Source organism: Pygocentrus nattereri, chromosome 13 (assembly GCF_015220715.1).
Source record: "Pygocentrus nattereri isolate fPygNat1 chromosome 13, fPygNat1.pri, whole genome shotgun sequence".
NCBI lineage: Eukaryota > Metazoa > Chordata > Actinopteri > Characiformes > Serrasalmidae > Pygocentrus > Pygocentrus nattereri.
In genome coordinates this window covers 30,589,336-30,604,006 of record NC_051223.1, presented here as the reverse complement: position 1 = coordinate 30,604,006, position 14,671 = coordinate 30,589,336, and the positions used below count along the sequence as shown (strand labels likewise).

General features: G+C 40.1%; 1 protein-coding gene across 3 annotated transcripts in view; it reads left to right on the top strand.

Annotated features, from left to right (window-relative positions):
• The window catches only part of mpp7a (membrane protein, palmitoylated 7a (MAGUK p55 subfamily member 7)), a 166,745-nt gene that overhangs the window by 50,061 nt on the left and 102,013 nt on the right, over positions 1-14,671 (top strand). For 2 of the 3 annotated variants that reach the window (XM_017701938.2, XM_017701931.2), the window contains exon 3: positions 9,458-9,576. In XM_017701938.2, coding sequence (XP_017557427.1) covers positions 9,458-9,576 — 119 coding nt within the window. Of the gene's footprint in view, positions 1-9,208; positions 9,302-9,457; positions 9,577-14,671 lie in introns of those variants that run through there. The other variant, XM_017701946.2, reaches the window with a different exon arrangement.

Below are 14,671 nucleotides of genomic sequence, written 5' to 3'. Positions count from 1 at the left end.
CACTCATTTTTCTCATACTTTTTCCTCTATTAACTCTCTCTGTTTAAGCACCTGTATCTTTAAGGCCCGCCTCCCAATTAACCAACTGTGATCTGAATGGTCACCTCACCCGCTCGGTTTTCATTGGTCAACTGCAAGAGCACTTCCACCACTGCCTTGCACTTAGCAAACATGCAGAACAGAGAGAGGCCGCAGCAGCAGACAGGCTAAAGTGTGCACTTCAGCTGCATTCACACAAAATTCTCCCCGCAGAGTTGTGCAGAGGTGTTAGAATGTAACTGCCATGAAACAATCAAAAAATAAAGTTTTATTTCTATGATTCATAGCCTTGTTCTTGCCAACGCTGCTCATTTTTTCTTCATTCAGTCTCCATTCAGGTTTGCTGGACTGCCGCTGCTCTTTCTCTCTCTCTTGGCCAACTTTGAATTGTGTGTTTCAATTGCGTCCTGCTCATTCTGCCTTTAAATAGCCTAATGCAACACCATCTGCTGATTCTCACTGTTTGGGCGAGGGGAGTGGACTTAAGGCAGGCAGTGAAATTTGGGTAAAAAGACTCTCAACCACAATCTGATTCCTTTCCTTCTTCCCAAAGAGCTGTTCAAAAGAACAGGATCATTCACAAATGCAGCATCGCTAGCAGACAGACCCTTCTCTCCTGAGCAGCTGTGAACACCAGTGTGTCTTTTCTTCCAGTAGTGTTGTTCTTGCCATATCAGTTTGAGCCAGATTCTGATCCTGAAAGACAGGTCACCGTCTTCTCGACATGGCTACAACACGGAACAAACTCTTCCTGGCCTCCAGTAGTTGCTGTGCGTTGTATGAAGGTGTGCCAAGCTTACCAGTAGATGGCCAATACGGACTGTGTTACAAGCTGGCATCATAATGTAACAGAGAAAAGCGCTGGAATTCCAACAAGGTGTTTCAATGCCCAAAAAGCCACATAACACACAAAAGGAAAGGGAGAAACCAAAGCATAATGGGCCCCCTTTAGGCTGGATTACTTTAGTCCAAAATCAAGCCTTAACCATTAGAAATGGCCCTGACCTCTTCTCCTGTACAGGTAACTTTAGGCTTTAATATTTGGCAAACTGATAAATTGTACTGTGTAACATGTCCCCTGTCCCACTGCATGTGCCTGACACCAGGAAGAAAGGCCCAGGCAATGTTGAAGAGCACTTGGCTTATCAGGCTAACTGAGGAATCCTGCTTTACTCTCCTTTCAGTGTTCTGCCTTAGTGGCCCCATCTCCACTCTGATTTGGAGCATCATGTGCAGTAAAGCATTCTTAGCATCCTGCTGTCAGATGCTTTGCTGCCTTTCTAGTGAGCAGACGCCTTCCTTCACTTCCAAATCCAGCTGTGTCAGACATGAGCCCATGAACAGGAGCCACTGGGCCCAAACAGTCACATTCTCTTAATATTTCTCTCAATGCTAAGTTGCCTGATGTTAACGTCTCTTCCTCAGTAGAATAGTTTTTGGAGCAGAATGAGTGTTTACTCAGGCAGAGTGTTTTGTAGCACAGTGGCAGCCACCGTTGGTGAATGTTGCTGTGTTGCAGCAGTTCTGGCTTCGAGAGAGTGTCTCCAACTTTCCACTCATACTGAGAGTTGTAATCAGTGTGGATTACTCTGGAAGGGTTGTGTTGTTTTGGTTATTGTTTTGCTCTGAGGCTAACTGCTGGAATAGTTGAAATAACTAGTTAAGTTCATAAATGTATCAGTTTCTTTCTCTTTGGCTGGCGTGTGTGTGTGTGTGATTGGCTTTGTGTGTGTGTTATTGGAGTGCTTAGTCTAAAGCCTCGTGCGAGTGGCTCTGGAATAAGGCTGCAGTTCTGATGTGGTATAGTGGTTCATGAGCTGGAGCTGAGAACAGAATTGTGGGGTTGGGTCTGGGGTAGAACCCCACAATTCAGTCCAAGTGCCAAAAGGGTTCTGTTGCACCATCTGTTGTGTGTGCGTGTGTGTGCTCTCACATGCTCACGTGTGTATGTGTTCTGTAGCGCACACAGGGTGTAAATTATGGAGCACATTTTTATGACTGCATCAAAAGGTGATGAGAGGTGCTTCACAAAAGATAAAATCCAATGAAATAACTCCTAAATAAGAATAAAATATAAGACAATAAGACAAAAGAAAATAAAACAATACAAACAATGCAACACAGTAATTAATGCTGCGCTATAAGATTTTTCATTAAAATTGAGTCAGGGGAAAAGAAAAAACACTAAAATATGGTGTTGGAGTTTCTGTCAGTTGCCCTGTAAAGCCATAACCTCTTCAACCCCTTAAGACCACTGGTGGTTCCAAACACTTCATTATATTCTTCATAACTTCATTCAAAAGGTGGGTGTCATATGAGAGCTGTAACTGTCTTATTTCCAGTCAAATGGATGGGTAATGTAATTTTAAACCCTTATAATAGAAGAAGCTGAACTCTTTGAACAATTTTGTCTTCTGAAAGTCGACCCATTTTTCCACAAATGTTGGCTATAAACTATAAACAGATGGTGTCTCTTCACTGATCTACTCTGTAAAAATTATTTTTAGAAAATAATACAAAGGGCATCTAAGATTTTTGGCTTTCAGCATTAAATTGTAAGCATATTGCAATATGTGTATGATCATAACATTTTCTGTTAATTTGAGGGGAGCTTTTAAAATAAATAATTAAAATAAAAATATACATTTATTTCATGCAGTTACTGAATAATTTGCCTTACGATTTGATCATGTAAATTCAGATGGACAAACCAAAATATACCTTGGAGAATAAAAGGTTAAATAGTCATTTAAAAGAGGTGTCGGGTCAGATTTGCAGGAGTTTTTCAAACCGCATCTATGTTTTATGACTTATAAAGAATGTCTCGATCAATGTTTTGACCTTAAATGCAAAAGCAACATTATACTAATGAGGATATGATGCAACATCCTCAGAAGACAAGTCCTTTTCCGTGTTTTTTTTTTTTTTTTTTTAAACCTGATTTTTCTCCCAAATTTAATCATCTCCAATTTTACCCACTAGTTAGGACTCCCCCAATCACACGATGCCATCAACGTTAGGAGGGTGAAGGCTAGCACAGGCTTCCTCCGAGACCTGTGAAACCAGCCACCGCTTCTTTTCGAACTGCCACTCACGCAAAGTCGTTTAACAGCTGAACGCACTTGGAGGAAAGCGCCAACTGCTAGATGTGTTATGTCAGCTAGCAGATGCCTGCGCTGACTAGCATCGCATTGAGTGATGGGGGGGAGAAGGGAGGGCCATCCTACCCACCCAGAGAAAGCGAGGCCAATTGTGGACTCCCGGCTACGGATGGCTGGAGCATCAACAGGGATCGAACTGTGCAGTAACACTTGAAATTTGTTTAAATCTCTGGCTTTCCCTGAATTAACAGACTTGATGTGTCCCTTAATATCACTCATCTAGCCTTAAAGGGGATAATGCAGACTCTTTGAGAATTTCTAGTTAGTCCACCAAGGATTCAGGCTTTAGCAGACTGTGAAAATTATTAGAAATTCACAAAATTTGTGGCTAAGTGCATGTGGCGATGTAAACAAAAGCATTTCTAAAACTTACAAAGTAGACTTATTTGGTAAATATAATAAAGTGTGCAAATGTGCAGATTTTGGTGTTGATGTTAACCATGGAAGCTCGGCTGGACCCTGGCTAATTTTGGTTGGCTAAAAGGCTTGCTAACTCGCCAACAATGAAGTAAGTGTTAAAGAAATAGGGGGATATACATGGACATTCCTGAAAGTTCTTCCTCATTTTGGATTATTACTACTATGCAAAGCATCAGCACTTCAGAATTCAATACAGCCAAAGCAGCGGCGCTAATGGCTGATGATGCTAATTCACATCACCACAGTAAATGCAAAGTTTAGCTCGCAGAATTAATTCATTCTGGAAGTCTGTGACGCAGAAGCATTCAATGCAGCAATTTCCTTTAAAATGACTGACTGAAATTTCGATGACAGAAGCTAATGTGACTGGGGCTGTGCAGACCACAGTAATGGCTGACCGCTGTTTTACTCTCTTCTTTTCCAAATGGTGAGACAAAATAATGGAAAAAAGAGAATAAAAATATTGTCTGCGAGTGCGTCTGTTGAACTTATGTTGCTTTGTGTGTGAAGAATGAGCGGAGAGTGGTAGCTTTGGTAGAAGTGTGTTTGACTGTACAGTGGGAAGAACTGAACATGAAAGGATGAAATCACTTTTTTCAGCCATATAATGAGTGAACAGAGTCATAAAAAGCAAACTCAATCGCTAGGTTTTTCCTCACGACAACAGATTAATGAGGGTCACTGGTTCTCAGACTGCCAAGCAAGGCTGTCTGGCTGTTCCTCTCTTACTCACTCAGTTTTTGCATCATCTGTCAGTGCTGTGGTGGGCCTCTCTGAGGATATTCTACTGCTGTTTCAGAAATAAAATGAAAAGTCTCTCTTTCTCTCTCACTCGCTTGCACTCGCTCACTTGCTCGCGCTCGCTGTCTCATGTTCTCTCCCTCCCGTCTTTCTCTTCTTTTTCTTTTTTTCTCTCTTCTTTCTTGCTTTTTCAGCCTTCTTTCTTGCCGTTTTCTCATTCTCTATCTTTCCACCTCTCTCTCTCTCTCTCTCTCTCTCTCTCTCTCTCTCTCTCTCTCTCTCTCTCTCTCTCTCTCTCTCTCTCTCTCTCTCTCTCTCTCTCTCTCTCTCTCATTCTTTCATTCTCCCATTCTCATTGTTAAATGGCTCAGACAGTCATGAAACATTCTATGTGAGTAGCTGAAATACTGACCCCTGAGGTTGTCAAAACTGTGTGCATATTAGACGGATATACAGTACAGTCAACTTCTCGGCACCTGCAGCATGAGAAAACACTCATTTCCTGTTGTACTTCTTACTAAGACAAGTTCATTTTCACTCTGTATGTGTGTGTGTGTGTGTGTGTGTGTGTGTGTGTGTGTGTGTGTGTGTTTTTTTTATATGCTGTGAACTCTTCAGGCCATCCAAATAAAAGGCTCTGCAAGTAGCGTTTTACTGTTCTTAAAGAACTCTAGAATGTGGTCTGAGTAGTAAATCTCTCTCGCGCTCTTTCTGGCCACTTGTCATCCATTGGCAGATGAGAGTGAGGCCCAAGGCCAACAGGGCCAGACTGGAAGCCAGGCATGGGCAGGTTTCCCATGCAGGCAGAACAGCCTCCAGAGATACACTATAGGTCCTAAACTATCCAGACACCCCTAATGATTAGTAAATTCAGCTTCTGTATTGCTGATGCAGGTGATCAGTTGCTCTCACAGTTTACCCAACTGTCTGGAGCAGATGTGGAGGAGCATCTTTGGGGATTGAGTCGGAGTGTTGTTTGTGATCCAGAACTTGGTCATCTAATGTTAGTTACTGACTTCACTGGTGCTGTTATGGTCGAGTGCAGTTAATGTTCCAACATATAGCATAAAGCTTTCCCAGAAGAGTAGAGGCTGTTGCTGCAGCAAAGAGGGACAAACTCGTTCTCAGTTCTCAGTACTAGGTCTGCAACTATCAATCATTTTCGACTATTGTATTGAGTAAAAAGTAGTGTCAAAAACAAATGTTGTCAAAGAATGTAGAACAAAATGCTGTTCTATAGGGATCCTGCCCAATCTGGCAACCCTGGCCAGATGCCTGAGACAGTTTTGACTGTGTCAGATATGAGCAAAAACAGGAGAGCAGAGGAAACTGCATCTTTTTAAATAGTGTCTTAAAAACTGAAGCAGGATTGTGAGGATGATGGGTAATGGTACCAGTTATTAGAGTGCTTGAAAAAGCACTCTATTGTTCTCTTTCATACTTCTTCTTATTCTTCTTCCATACATTCTGCGATTAATACAGCCCAAACCACTTAACGTACAGACTCCGTTCAAACTGCGTTTCGAGGGTCTCGGCGCTGTGACTTGTGCTATGTATTTTTGGAGTCGATCGGATTGATAGTTTTTGATGAATTTAATGGCGGAATGTTCAGAACTTCAAATTCTAACTGACATCGATGATGTCACAGCAGGCCACTCAGTCTCACAGAGACACAGCTGATCACGCAGGAAATCTGCTTTAAAATCCTTAACCTTTCACCTAGAAACTCCATTTCAGTTTTTAATGGTAGAGAAACTTGTCCTTTCTGAAACCTCAAAATATCTCATCATTTTATCAATTAGCTTTAGAGTTATGAGCATTTGTTTGGCACTAGGCACAGAAAACTGCCCCATTCACTCCCATCTAAATTTCTCAAAATCAGAATCTGCTTATTTCAAGATTTTCTCTCTGTTTAACTTGTCATAACTTAGACATTTTCTTCTCAGTACAAACATTACACCAAAATAATCCTCAAGGGGTCTTATCTCACACCATCTGTCTGGTTAAGTGATAGAGTAAATATTTCCAGAGTTATGACTGTTTGTTCGGAGGGTGCAAATCGGACTCAAACAAGGCTTCTCCACTAAGAGCTGCATAATTTGAATACCCCCCCCAGCACATACATCTCTCGCTCTCACACACATACACCACACAGACACATACCTAAGGAGGTGGTGTTCACCTACACATAAACACACACACACTTACAGCTCTTTTCAAGCACTCTTGCAGTTCCTTCAGGAAACGCACATCTAGTTTATATAGACTTTCCCTTTTCCAGTATTTTAATCATAATGTTAAAATGTTTTGACTGGATATTTATTGCAGTGTTGCAATAATACCCTTGATTTTTGATGAGAACTTGTCCACAAACCTTTGGACATAGAGTGTACATTTAAATGGCTTCACCTATTCCTTTAATTTTCTGCCTTTTACAGCTGTTGTTGTTGGTCTTTGTTTTTGTTGTTGTTTTTGTATAACCCCTGGTTTGGATGCCCTCTGCCCTTTCAGTTCTAGCAGCCTCTGTAATTAGAGCTGTGCTCTTTGCCCAGTGTTGCTGACCCATGCTGCTGTGAATATGGACTCAATACCACTAGGCTGCTCTTACCAGTCTGTTGCACTAAAGCTGGTGTATTGAAGTCTACAGAACACTGTTATTTTCTAGAGACCTTTGGGAAGTGTAGGCGTGTGAAAGGGAAGAAGCACTCCCCAGCACTGCATTCCTCACTGGAAACTCAGCCGGCCAACCAACACTGCACAGACTCTTTTATGGGAGTCTCAAATACATCAATTCGATGTTGACTGTGAGGCTGCAGGCTTGTCTGAGATGCTGTGTCTACACACAGTACTCTGCCTTTTTTTCTTTTTTTCTTTTCAAAACAGCTTCGCTTGTTGGGGAATAGAACTTAACTGAATTCATAGCAGCAGTGATCAGGATCAAGGGTGTTAGAATCTGCAAGCATGCTAACTCCATATGCCTAGATCCTTGAAGAACAGTGATTGAAAGAAAGAACCAAAAAAATTGTTGCCACCCCTTTTTAATACTTTGAGTAGCCTCCTTTTGCAAAGATAACAGGTCAGTCTTCTATAGTGATTTATGAGACTAGAGAACATGTGACAAAAGATCTGAGACTATTACTCGATACAGAATCTCTTAGAATGCTTCAGATTCTGAGGTACACACTTATGGGCTCTCCTCTTCAGCTCATCCCATGGGTTTTTATGTGGTTTAGCTTGGGGATGACCATGGCAACACCTTGATTCTGTGGTCAGTAAAGCATTTTTGTGCTGATTTTGAGGTGTGTGTTGGATCGTTATCCTGCTGGAAGATCCAGTGACAACTTAGTTTAAGCTTCCTGGCTGAGGCAGTTGGGTTTAGATTTAATATCTGCTGATGCTTAATGAAGTCTGATGCCTTGTATTTAAGCAAGTTGTCTAAAGCCTTTGGAAGAACAACAGCCCCACAACATCACAGACCCACCACCATACTTCACAGTGGGGATGAGATACTTTTCTGTGTGTCTTTATTTGTGTCTACACGAAACCCACCCCGGATGTTTGTTGCCAAGAAGCTCTGTGTTGATCTCTTATGACTATAGAACAGAATCCCATTGAAAGTTTCAGTAACATCTGGCAAACTGTAGGCGCTTGAGTTTGTTGGTCCTTGACAGCAGAGTCTTTCTTCTGGCAGCCCTCTGAAACAACTTGTGGTTTTGTAGGTCGTGTTTGATTGTAGTTTGGTAGACATTGTGACCCCAAGACCTAACTAATGTCTGCAGCTGTGATGCTGGGAGTTTCTTTGGCCTCTTCTTGGTAGATTCATAACATCTCCAGTTGCTTGAACCTTCTTAATTTTTGTCCTGATAGTGAAAATGGTCATTATGAACTGTTTAGCTATTTTCTTGTAGCCAATTCCTGATGTGTGCAGTTTACCAACCTTTTGTTACACATCACTGCTGTGTTTTCTAGTCTTACTCAGTGATGGATGACTGAGGGAATTTGGCTTCATATTTATACACCAGTGAAACAGGAAGTCATAGCTGACTAAGTGATCTTAATTGCTCAGGTAAACTTTAAAACATGAATGGGAAAATACTGTTAGATTTCACTCATGAGAAGTGAGGGGTGCTAACAACTGTGGCATGCACAGAAAAATGTTTATTTCATGATATGATATATACACATCCCAATCATTTGTTCTTTCAAGAAATGTTGGGTTTTTGTCAATACTCTATCTTGAATGAAAGATTGAAAGAATAAGCAATAAAGAATGATTTTTACAGCCTTGTTTTGCTCATGTTTATCAGCGGTGTCTGTATTGGAGAGGGCACTGTAGCCTTAGAACTAAATTGTATGTTTAGCATACAAGTCTGTGCTCAGCTTCCCTGTTTTTCTAAAGAATATATAAACCTTTAGCAGATTTTAGATGTGGTCTCTTGCTCAGAGATGATGGATAAATATCCCCCATTGTGGTTTACCTACTTTCTGGCACTGGACTGTGTGGCATTCTAGCTAGTGGTTGACTTTCACCTACTGAACAGATTTAACTGTTGAGCGGAGATGGTCTGGATTTGTTTTTGTGAAGTCAGTCATGTGTCCACCCCCAAGTCAAGTGCCAGATCCAACTTCACCAATGTTCCATTTCTACCCACATTAATAGGAAGCCATACCTGTCCTGTGTGTTAGAAGGAAGGCGAGAACATCGGACACCAGTGTAATGAAACTTTGGGGAATTGTTTCACAGCTCCAGTTGTAAGTCCCTGGAAAAACAGGAAGTAGCCAGACAAAAGCAGGAAGTGAGGTGTAGCCTGGGAGAAGTTATTGCTCTTTCCCCTCAGATTGACTCTCACTCATAAGGCTTCCCATGTGTGATTCTGTGTGAGATTTTTTAAGAGAGACTTGGAGTCAATTAACACTCCTGAACCAAAAACAGATTTCAGGTAAATTTTATGCAGAAATGGATTTTGTTCCGATGGTGAAAGGACACCACGTTTTTATCATAAATGTTCTCTGATTATCTATTGAGTCTTCCCGACCTTCGGGACCTCCATGAGGCTGTGAGTGAACGTAACACATTTCCTGTGTTTCCTCTGCAGGTCTGTATGAGCTGCTGTCAGTGTTGCCATCTCAGCTGCAGGCTCATGTGGAGAGTGCAGATGACCGCTCCTTTCTACACACCATGTTCGGGGAGAGGAGTCTGCACTCACTTGTTAAGGTGAGTGTGTATGCATATTTTTGTCTTCATAAATATTTGGGTAGCACTTTATTTTGAGTGATCCTAATCCTAACCTTAACCTCAACCCAAAACCTAATGCTATCCCTCAGATGTTTTTGACATGTGACTGAGAGTCTGTTGATCGATCATCTAAAAAGGACCACTCAAAATAAAGTGTCACCAGTATTTATGCTGGTACATTAAGGTTGCTGCACACAGATAACAGAAAGTAGTAGTTTTTGAGTAAAGATAATTTCACTGTCAATATGAGAGCTAGCCATAGCTAAGAGCATTCTGATCCTATCTCTGATGTAGAGTAGTTTGTAATAAACTTCAATAGTAGCATTTAGTTGTCATTGAAACAAAATCTTGTCCTCACTATTGTCTTTTTTTATTAATTTAAAATTGCCATATATATTTAAAATTGTGATTAACAGGTTTTTTTATATGGGATAAAAGACAAAATACCAAACAGTATTCCTCACAGCATTATCCAATATTATTAACCAAACCATAGACTCATGCAAAATGTAAACAAATGTTGATATCCATAATTAAAAGGTATTATAGACACAATAACTCAGTTTTTTTAGCAACAGTATGTGTCTTTAGTAAGAGAATTTTATACAAGAGGTTGAAAAGACTTCAAATTATCTTTAATTTAGCCAGTGCAGATCTTTAAGTATGGGTTTGTTATGGTGCACAGAGATGGATGCAAGCGGCCATGGAGCTGCACTTTGCGCAAGTCTAAGTTAATTCCGTGTGTGTGATGGGAAACCGATAAAGACAGCATTATAGCAAATGACAGGTGAGATGTATATGATGCTCAGCTCATACAAATGTAAGATATGAGTGAATATGGGCAATGTTTCTCAAATTAAAGAATGCAGACTGCCTGTTTTTTAACATGAGTCAACCAAACGTGTTGTGATACAACTGAGATTGTTAAACTGTATAGATGCAGTAACAGACTGGGTAATATAGCAAGCAGAGTTAGTAATGGGCCAGGAGCCAATCAGAATGACTTGCTGAATCTAGGATTATTTTTCTTTCCATAGTTACGTTTAAGGAAACTACTATGCAGCTGTGATTTAATACTCTGCAAACAGTTGTCAAGTGTATTCAAATTATATGGACTATTAGGCTTTGCACAGTGTCGTCTGATAGCCAATAGAAATTATACATTCCATGTTCAGGGATTGATGACCCTTTATGTGTGACCACTTTATAATAAATGGACCTTTTATAAATCGCCCAAAATAACTTGGAAGCAAATTGTATAATGGTAATTTACTTTAAAATACATTCTTCCCTTCTCCTTTAAAGTTACTGTCTCAGATATTTGAGGTTTTGCTCTGACCATGACTATTTGGATTAGTTTCAGAAGTTTGTGCATCAAATATAAAGAAATACACCAGCAGTGTTTTTGCTATGCATTTTTTTCTGAATCAGGGCCATCTCTATGAAAAACACTGGAATGTTCCTTCAGTTTGCAGACTTTCTCAGTAAATTTAATGCAGAATGGAATTATGCTTAGTGTTGCTGCACCTTCACCCTGTCTGTCTCGTTCTCCTTTTAGTTATAGTTTGCGTTTGTTGGAGCTCCAGGTTTTAGTGTGCTAGCTGAGCGTGTAAAGACTGGAGCTGTGGTGAAGAGCTCTATTGGCTGTGTAAAAACCAGCACTTTGACCACATCAGGCCTCCAAATGCTCCTCTGGCTGCATTAGTTCTGCATGGAGCTTGTTTGCAGCGTGCATTCATATTCTGATGCTAATCAATCAATACAGAGGCTTAATAACATTGGCCTCCTTGATGTACTCTTAAGATGACGTTCTGGTTGTTTCATCAAAAATGAAGGCATGTAATGCATGCACAGTCATGATCTGTTTTCATTTACTCCACTCCCTTATGTGGACATAGGCTTAATGATCCTGTCAGTATAATTTAAACAAGGACATTTTTTCCCCTTTTTTTAATAGGTGACCGGTTTCAGGATTCTCTGAAATGAAAGTAGTAGTAGTAATATGGAATACTGAAGGCTGATATTTTGGCAAAGAATCATGCTTCACTTTTATGCAGTGCAGTTAATACATTAAGATGTTTTTAAAACAAGGCAAAACAATTTAGCAGCTATTTTTGACAACTAATGGAATAGAACATCTGTTCTTGTACAGGACTCATTATACATATAGACTTCATTTTTAAATTTCTTTATTTTTGTTTACCTACAGGACATTTGTCATCCTCTTGCTTTACTTCTCTGAGTCTGTTTCTTTTCCTTTCCCACACTCTTTCTCTCTGTCTTAAACATCTGGGCCGTTTAAAGTGTTAAAGCCAACTTGGTGTCTTTCAGTTGGGTACCAGAGAAACGATGGAAAAGCAATGTCCTCCCAACTAATGAAACGCAAAAATATGTTCTCATTTCACCTAGATGGAACTATCTGTTTCTCTTCATTGCTTCTGTCTAATTTGCTTCTGATTTTTCCTCACTTTCTCTGTCTTATTACTGTTTAAAAAAAAAAAAAAAACCCACTCACTCTTCCCTTGTTCATATCTTCTCTTGCTTCTTGCTCACTTGCCAGTGGATTAGACACTCACCGGCCACTTTATTAGGTTCAATTGCTTGATAACCCAAATAGCTAATCAGCCAATCGCATGGCCGCAACTCAATGCATTAGGTGTGTAGAGGGGGTCAAGACAACTTGCTGAAGTGCAGACCGAGCATCAGAATGGGGAGGAAAGGTGATTTAAGTGACTTTGAACGTGGCGTGGTTGTTGGTGCCAGACAGGCTGATCTGAGTATTTCAGAAACTGCTGATCTACTGGGATTTTCACACACAACCATCTCTAGGGTTTACAGAGAACGGTCCGAAAAAGAGAAAATATCCAGTGAGCAGCAGTTGTGTGGACAAAAATGCCTTGTTGATGTGAGAGGTCAGAGGAGAATGGGCAGACTGGTTTGAGATGATAGAAAGGCAACAGTAACTCAAATAACCAACCAAAATCTCTGAGGAATGTTTCCAACACTTTGTTGAAAGTATGGCACGAATAATTAAGGCAGTTCTGAAGGCAAAAGGGGCTCCAACCTTTAACTAATGTACCTAATAAAGTGGCTAGTGAGTGTATATTTAAGATATATATTTAATATATATATATTTAAGAGAGCCAAATATGTTGTTTGATAGGGAGTAGCATGACTTGTTTAATATCTTAATATTTCCATTTTAATTTTAAATAAACATAATGTGACTGATAGTTTCTTACAGCTTGAGCAAGTGCATAAACCGTCAAATGTCAATAACGCTTTTTTTAACATGGCACTTGACATGGAACTAATAGAAAAGCAAAGGCTGGGCTCAAACAGCTGCATTTGCCTTATCTTCAAAAAGATATTTGAATCATAGGTACAGCTCTCACTTTTTATTAAACCTTATTTACTTTTTATGTTGCAGACATGATGTTTTGAAAGTATTGTAATTGTTTGTTTGATACCTTTCTGTGATAGAGCTGTTAGAGGCATTAAATGCGTTAGATGTCTTGATCCTATCACCTCCACTGTGAACAATTCTGACTTATTTAGGTGCTCTAGAAAAGAGCGCTTCAAAACATTCGTAATGACTGTTTTTACAATCTAATTCTGAAAACGCTTTTAAAAATTGTTGGAATTTCTCTTTACAGCATCAGTTACTCTTCTAACTTTTAAACAAACTGATATTTACTCTTTAAATGTTTTGGCCAATAAATTGGGTTGAAAAAGTGGCACACTGCGGGATTTTCATTATATCTGCATTTTTGGGAATTCAGATTCTTTTATTGATCCCAGGGGGAAATTGCAGTAGTTACAGTTGCAGCCATTTATGTAAAAATAAACACTTTACTAATAATTTAAGACAATATAGAGAATTTACAGTATGTACACAAGATTTATGTACTTATGAATATAGTAAGGTGGCGGTGATTGTGATAGTAGTATGAAACATCAGGTGTAAAGCAATTACAATTATTTAAATTATTTAAATTAAGTTAGTGTCCCTCTGAGTTATTGCACACACAATTGTTATTATTGCACATATGAACAGTTTCGTATTGAGTTTTGTGAATCACACACTGAGGAAGGAGTTATAGAGTTTGATGGCCACAGGTAAGAATGACTTCCTGTGGTGCTCTGTGGTGCATTTTTGTAGAGTGAGTCTTGAGCTGAATGAGCTCTTGTGTCTCATCACTGTGTCGTAGAGTGGGTGGGAGCCATTGTTCATAGTGGCCTTCAGCTTAGACAGCGTCCTCCTCTCCGACACGGCCGTCAGCGAGTCCAGCTCCACACCCACAACATCATCGGCCTTGTGGATCAGTTTGCTGAGTCTGTTGGCATCTGCCACCCTCAGCCTGCTTCCCCAGCATGCAGCAGCATAGAGGATAGTACTCGCCACCACAGACTCATAGAAGATCCTGAGCATAGTCCGGCAGATGTTAAAGGACCTCAGGCGCCTCAGAAAATAGAGACGACTTTGGCGCTTCCTGTAGAGGGCGTCAGTGTTCTTAGCCCAGTCCAGTTTGAACATTTATATCCATAGACAGTCATTTATTTGATAGTGTAAAGGAGGAGTGCTGATATGGCAGCCGTTTGGCTTCATGTCTCTAAATGAAGAGCTTTATGTCAGTGTTGTATATCTGTTGTAACAATTGTGAATATAAAGAAATTTGCATTTTAAGCATGCATTTGTATGCCTGTTGTAATGGTAGTATTAATCATAATATTGCATTGATATTCCATGTTTTGGAACTAGGAATTATGTCATCAAGTACATGACTGTTACATATGTATGTGTGTGTACAATTTTTTTTTTTTTTTTTAGATAAAACACTGGGTGCTGCACATGTACTGTATTCTGCAGTGTGATATTTGGGTTCAGATTCATTGTGAGTTGCGTGTAAAGTTGACCTGTGCTCAGTAAGTGCTCCATGTTCTTTTTCACAGAGATAAAGTGAGTGTGACAGGCAGGATAGACAGCATGGCCCCTGCTCTATGACTGTGGTGCAATGCGTTCCCTGTGCAATTACAGCAGGGTTGTATTCCAAAGCTCTTTTGCTGTGATCCT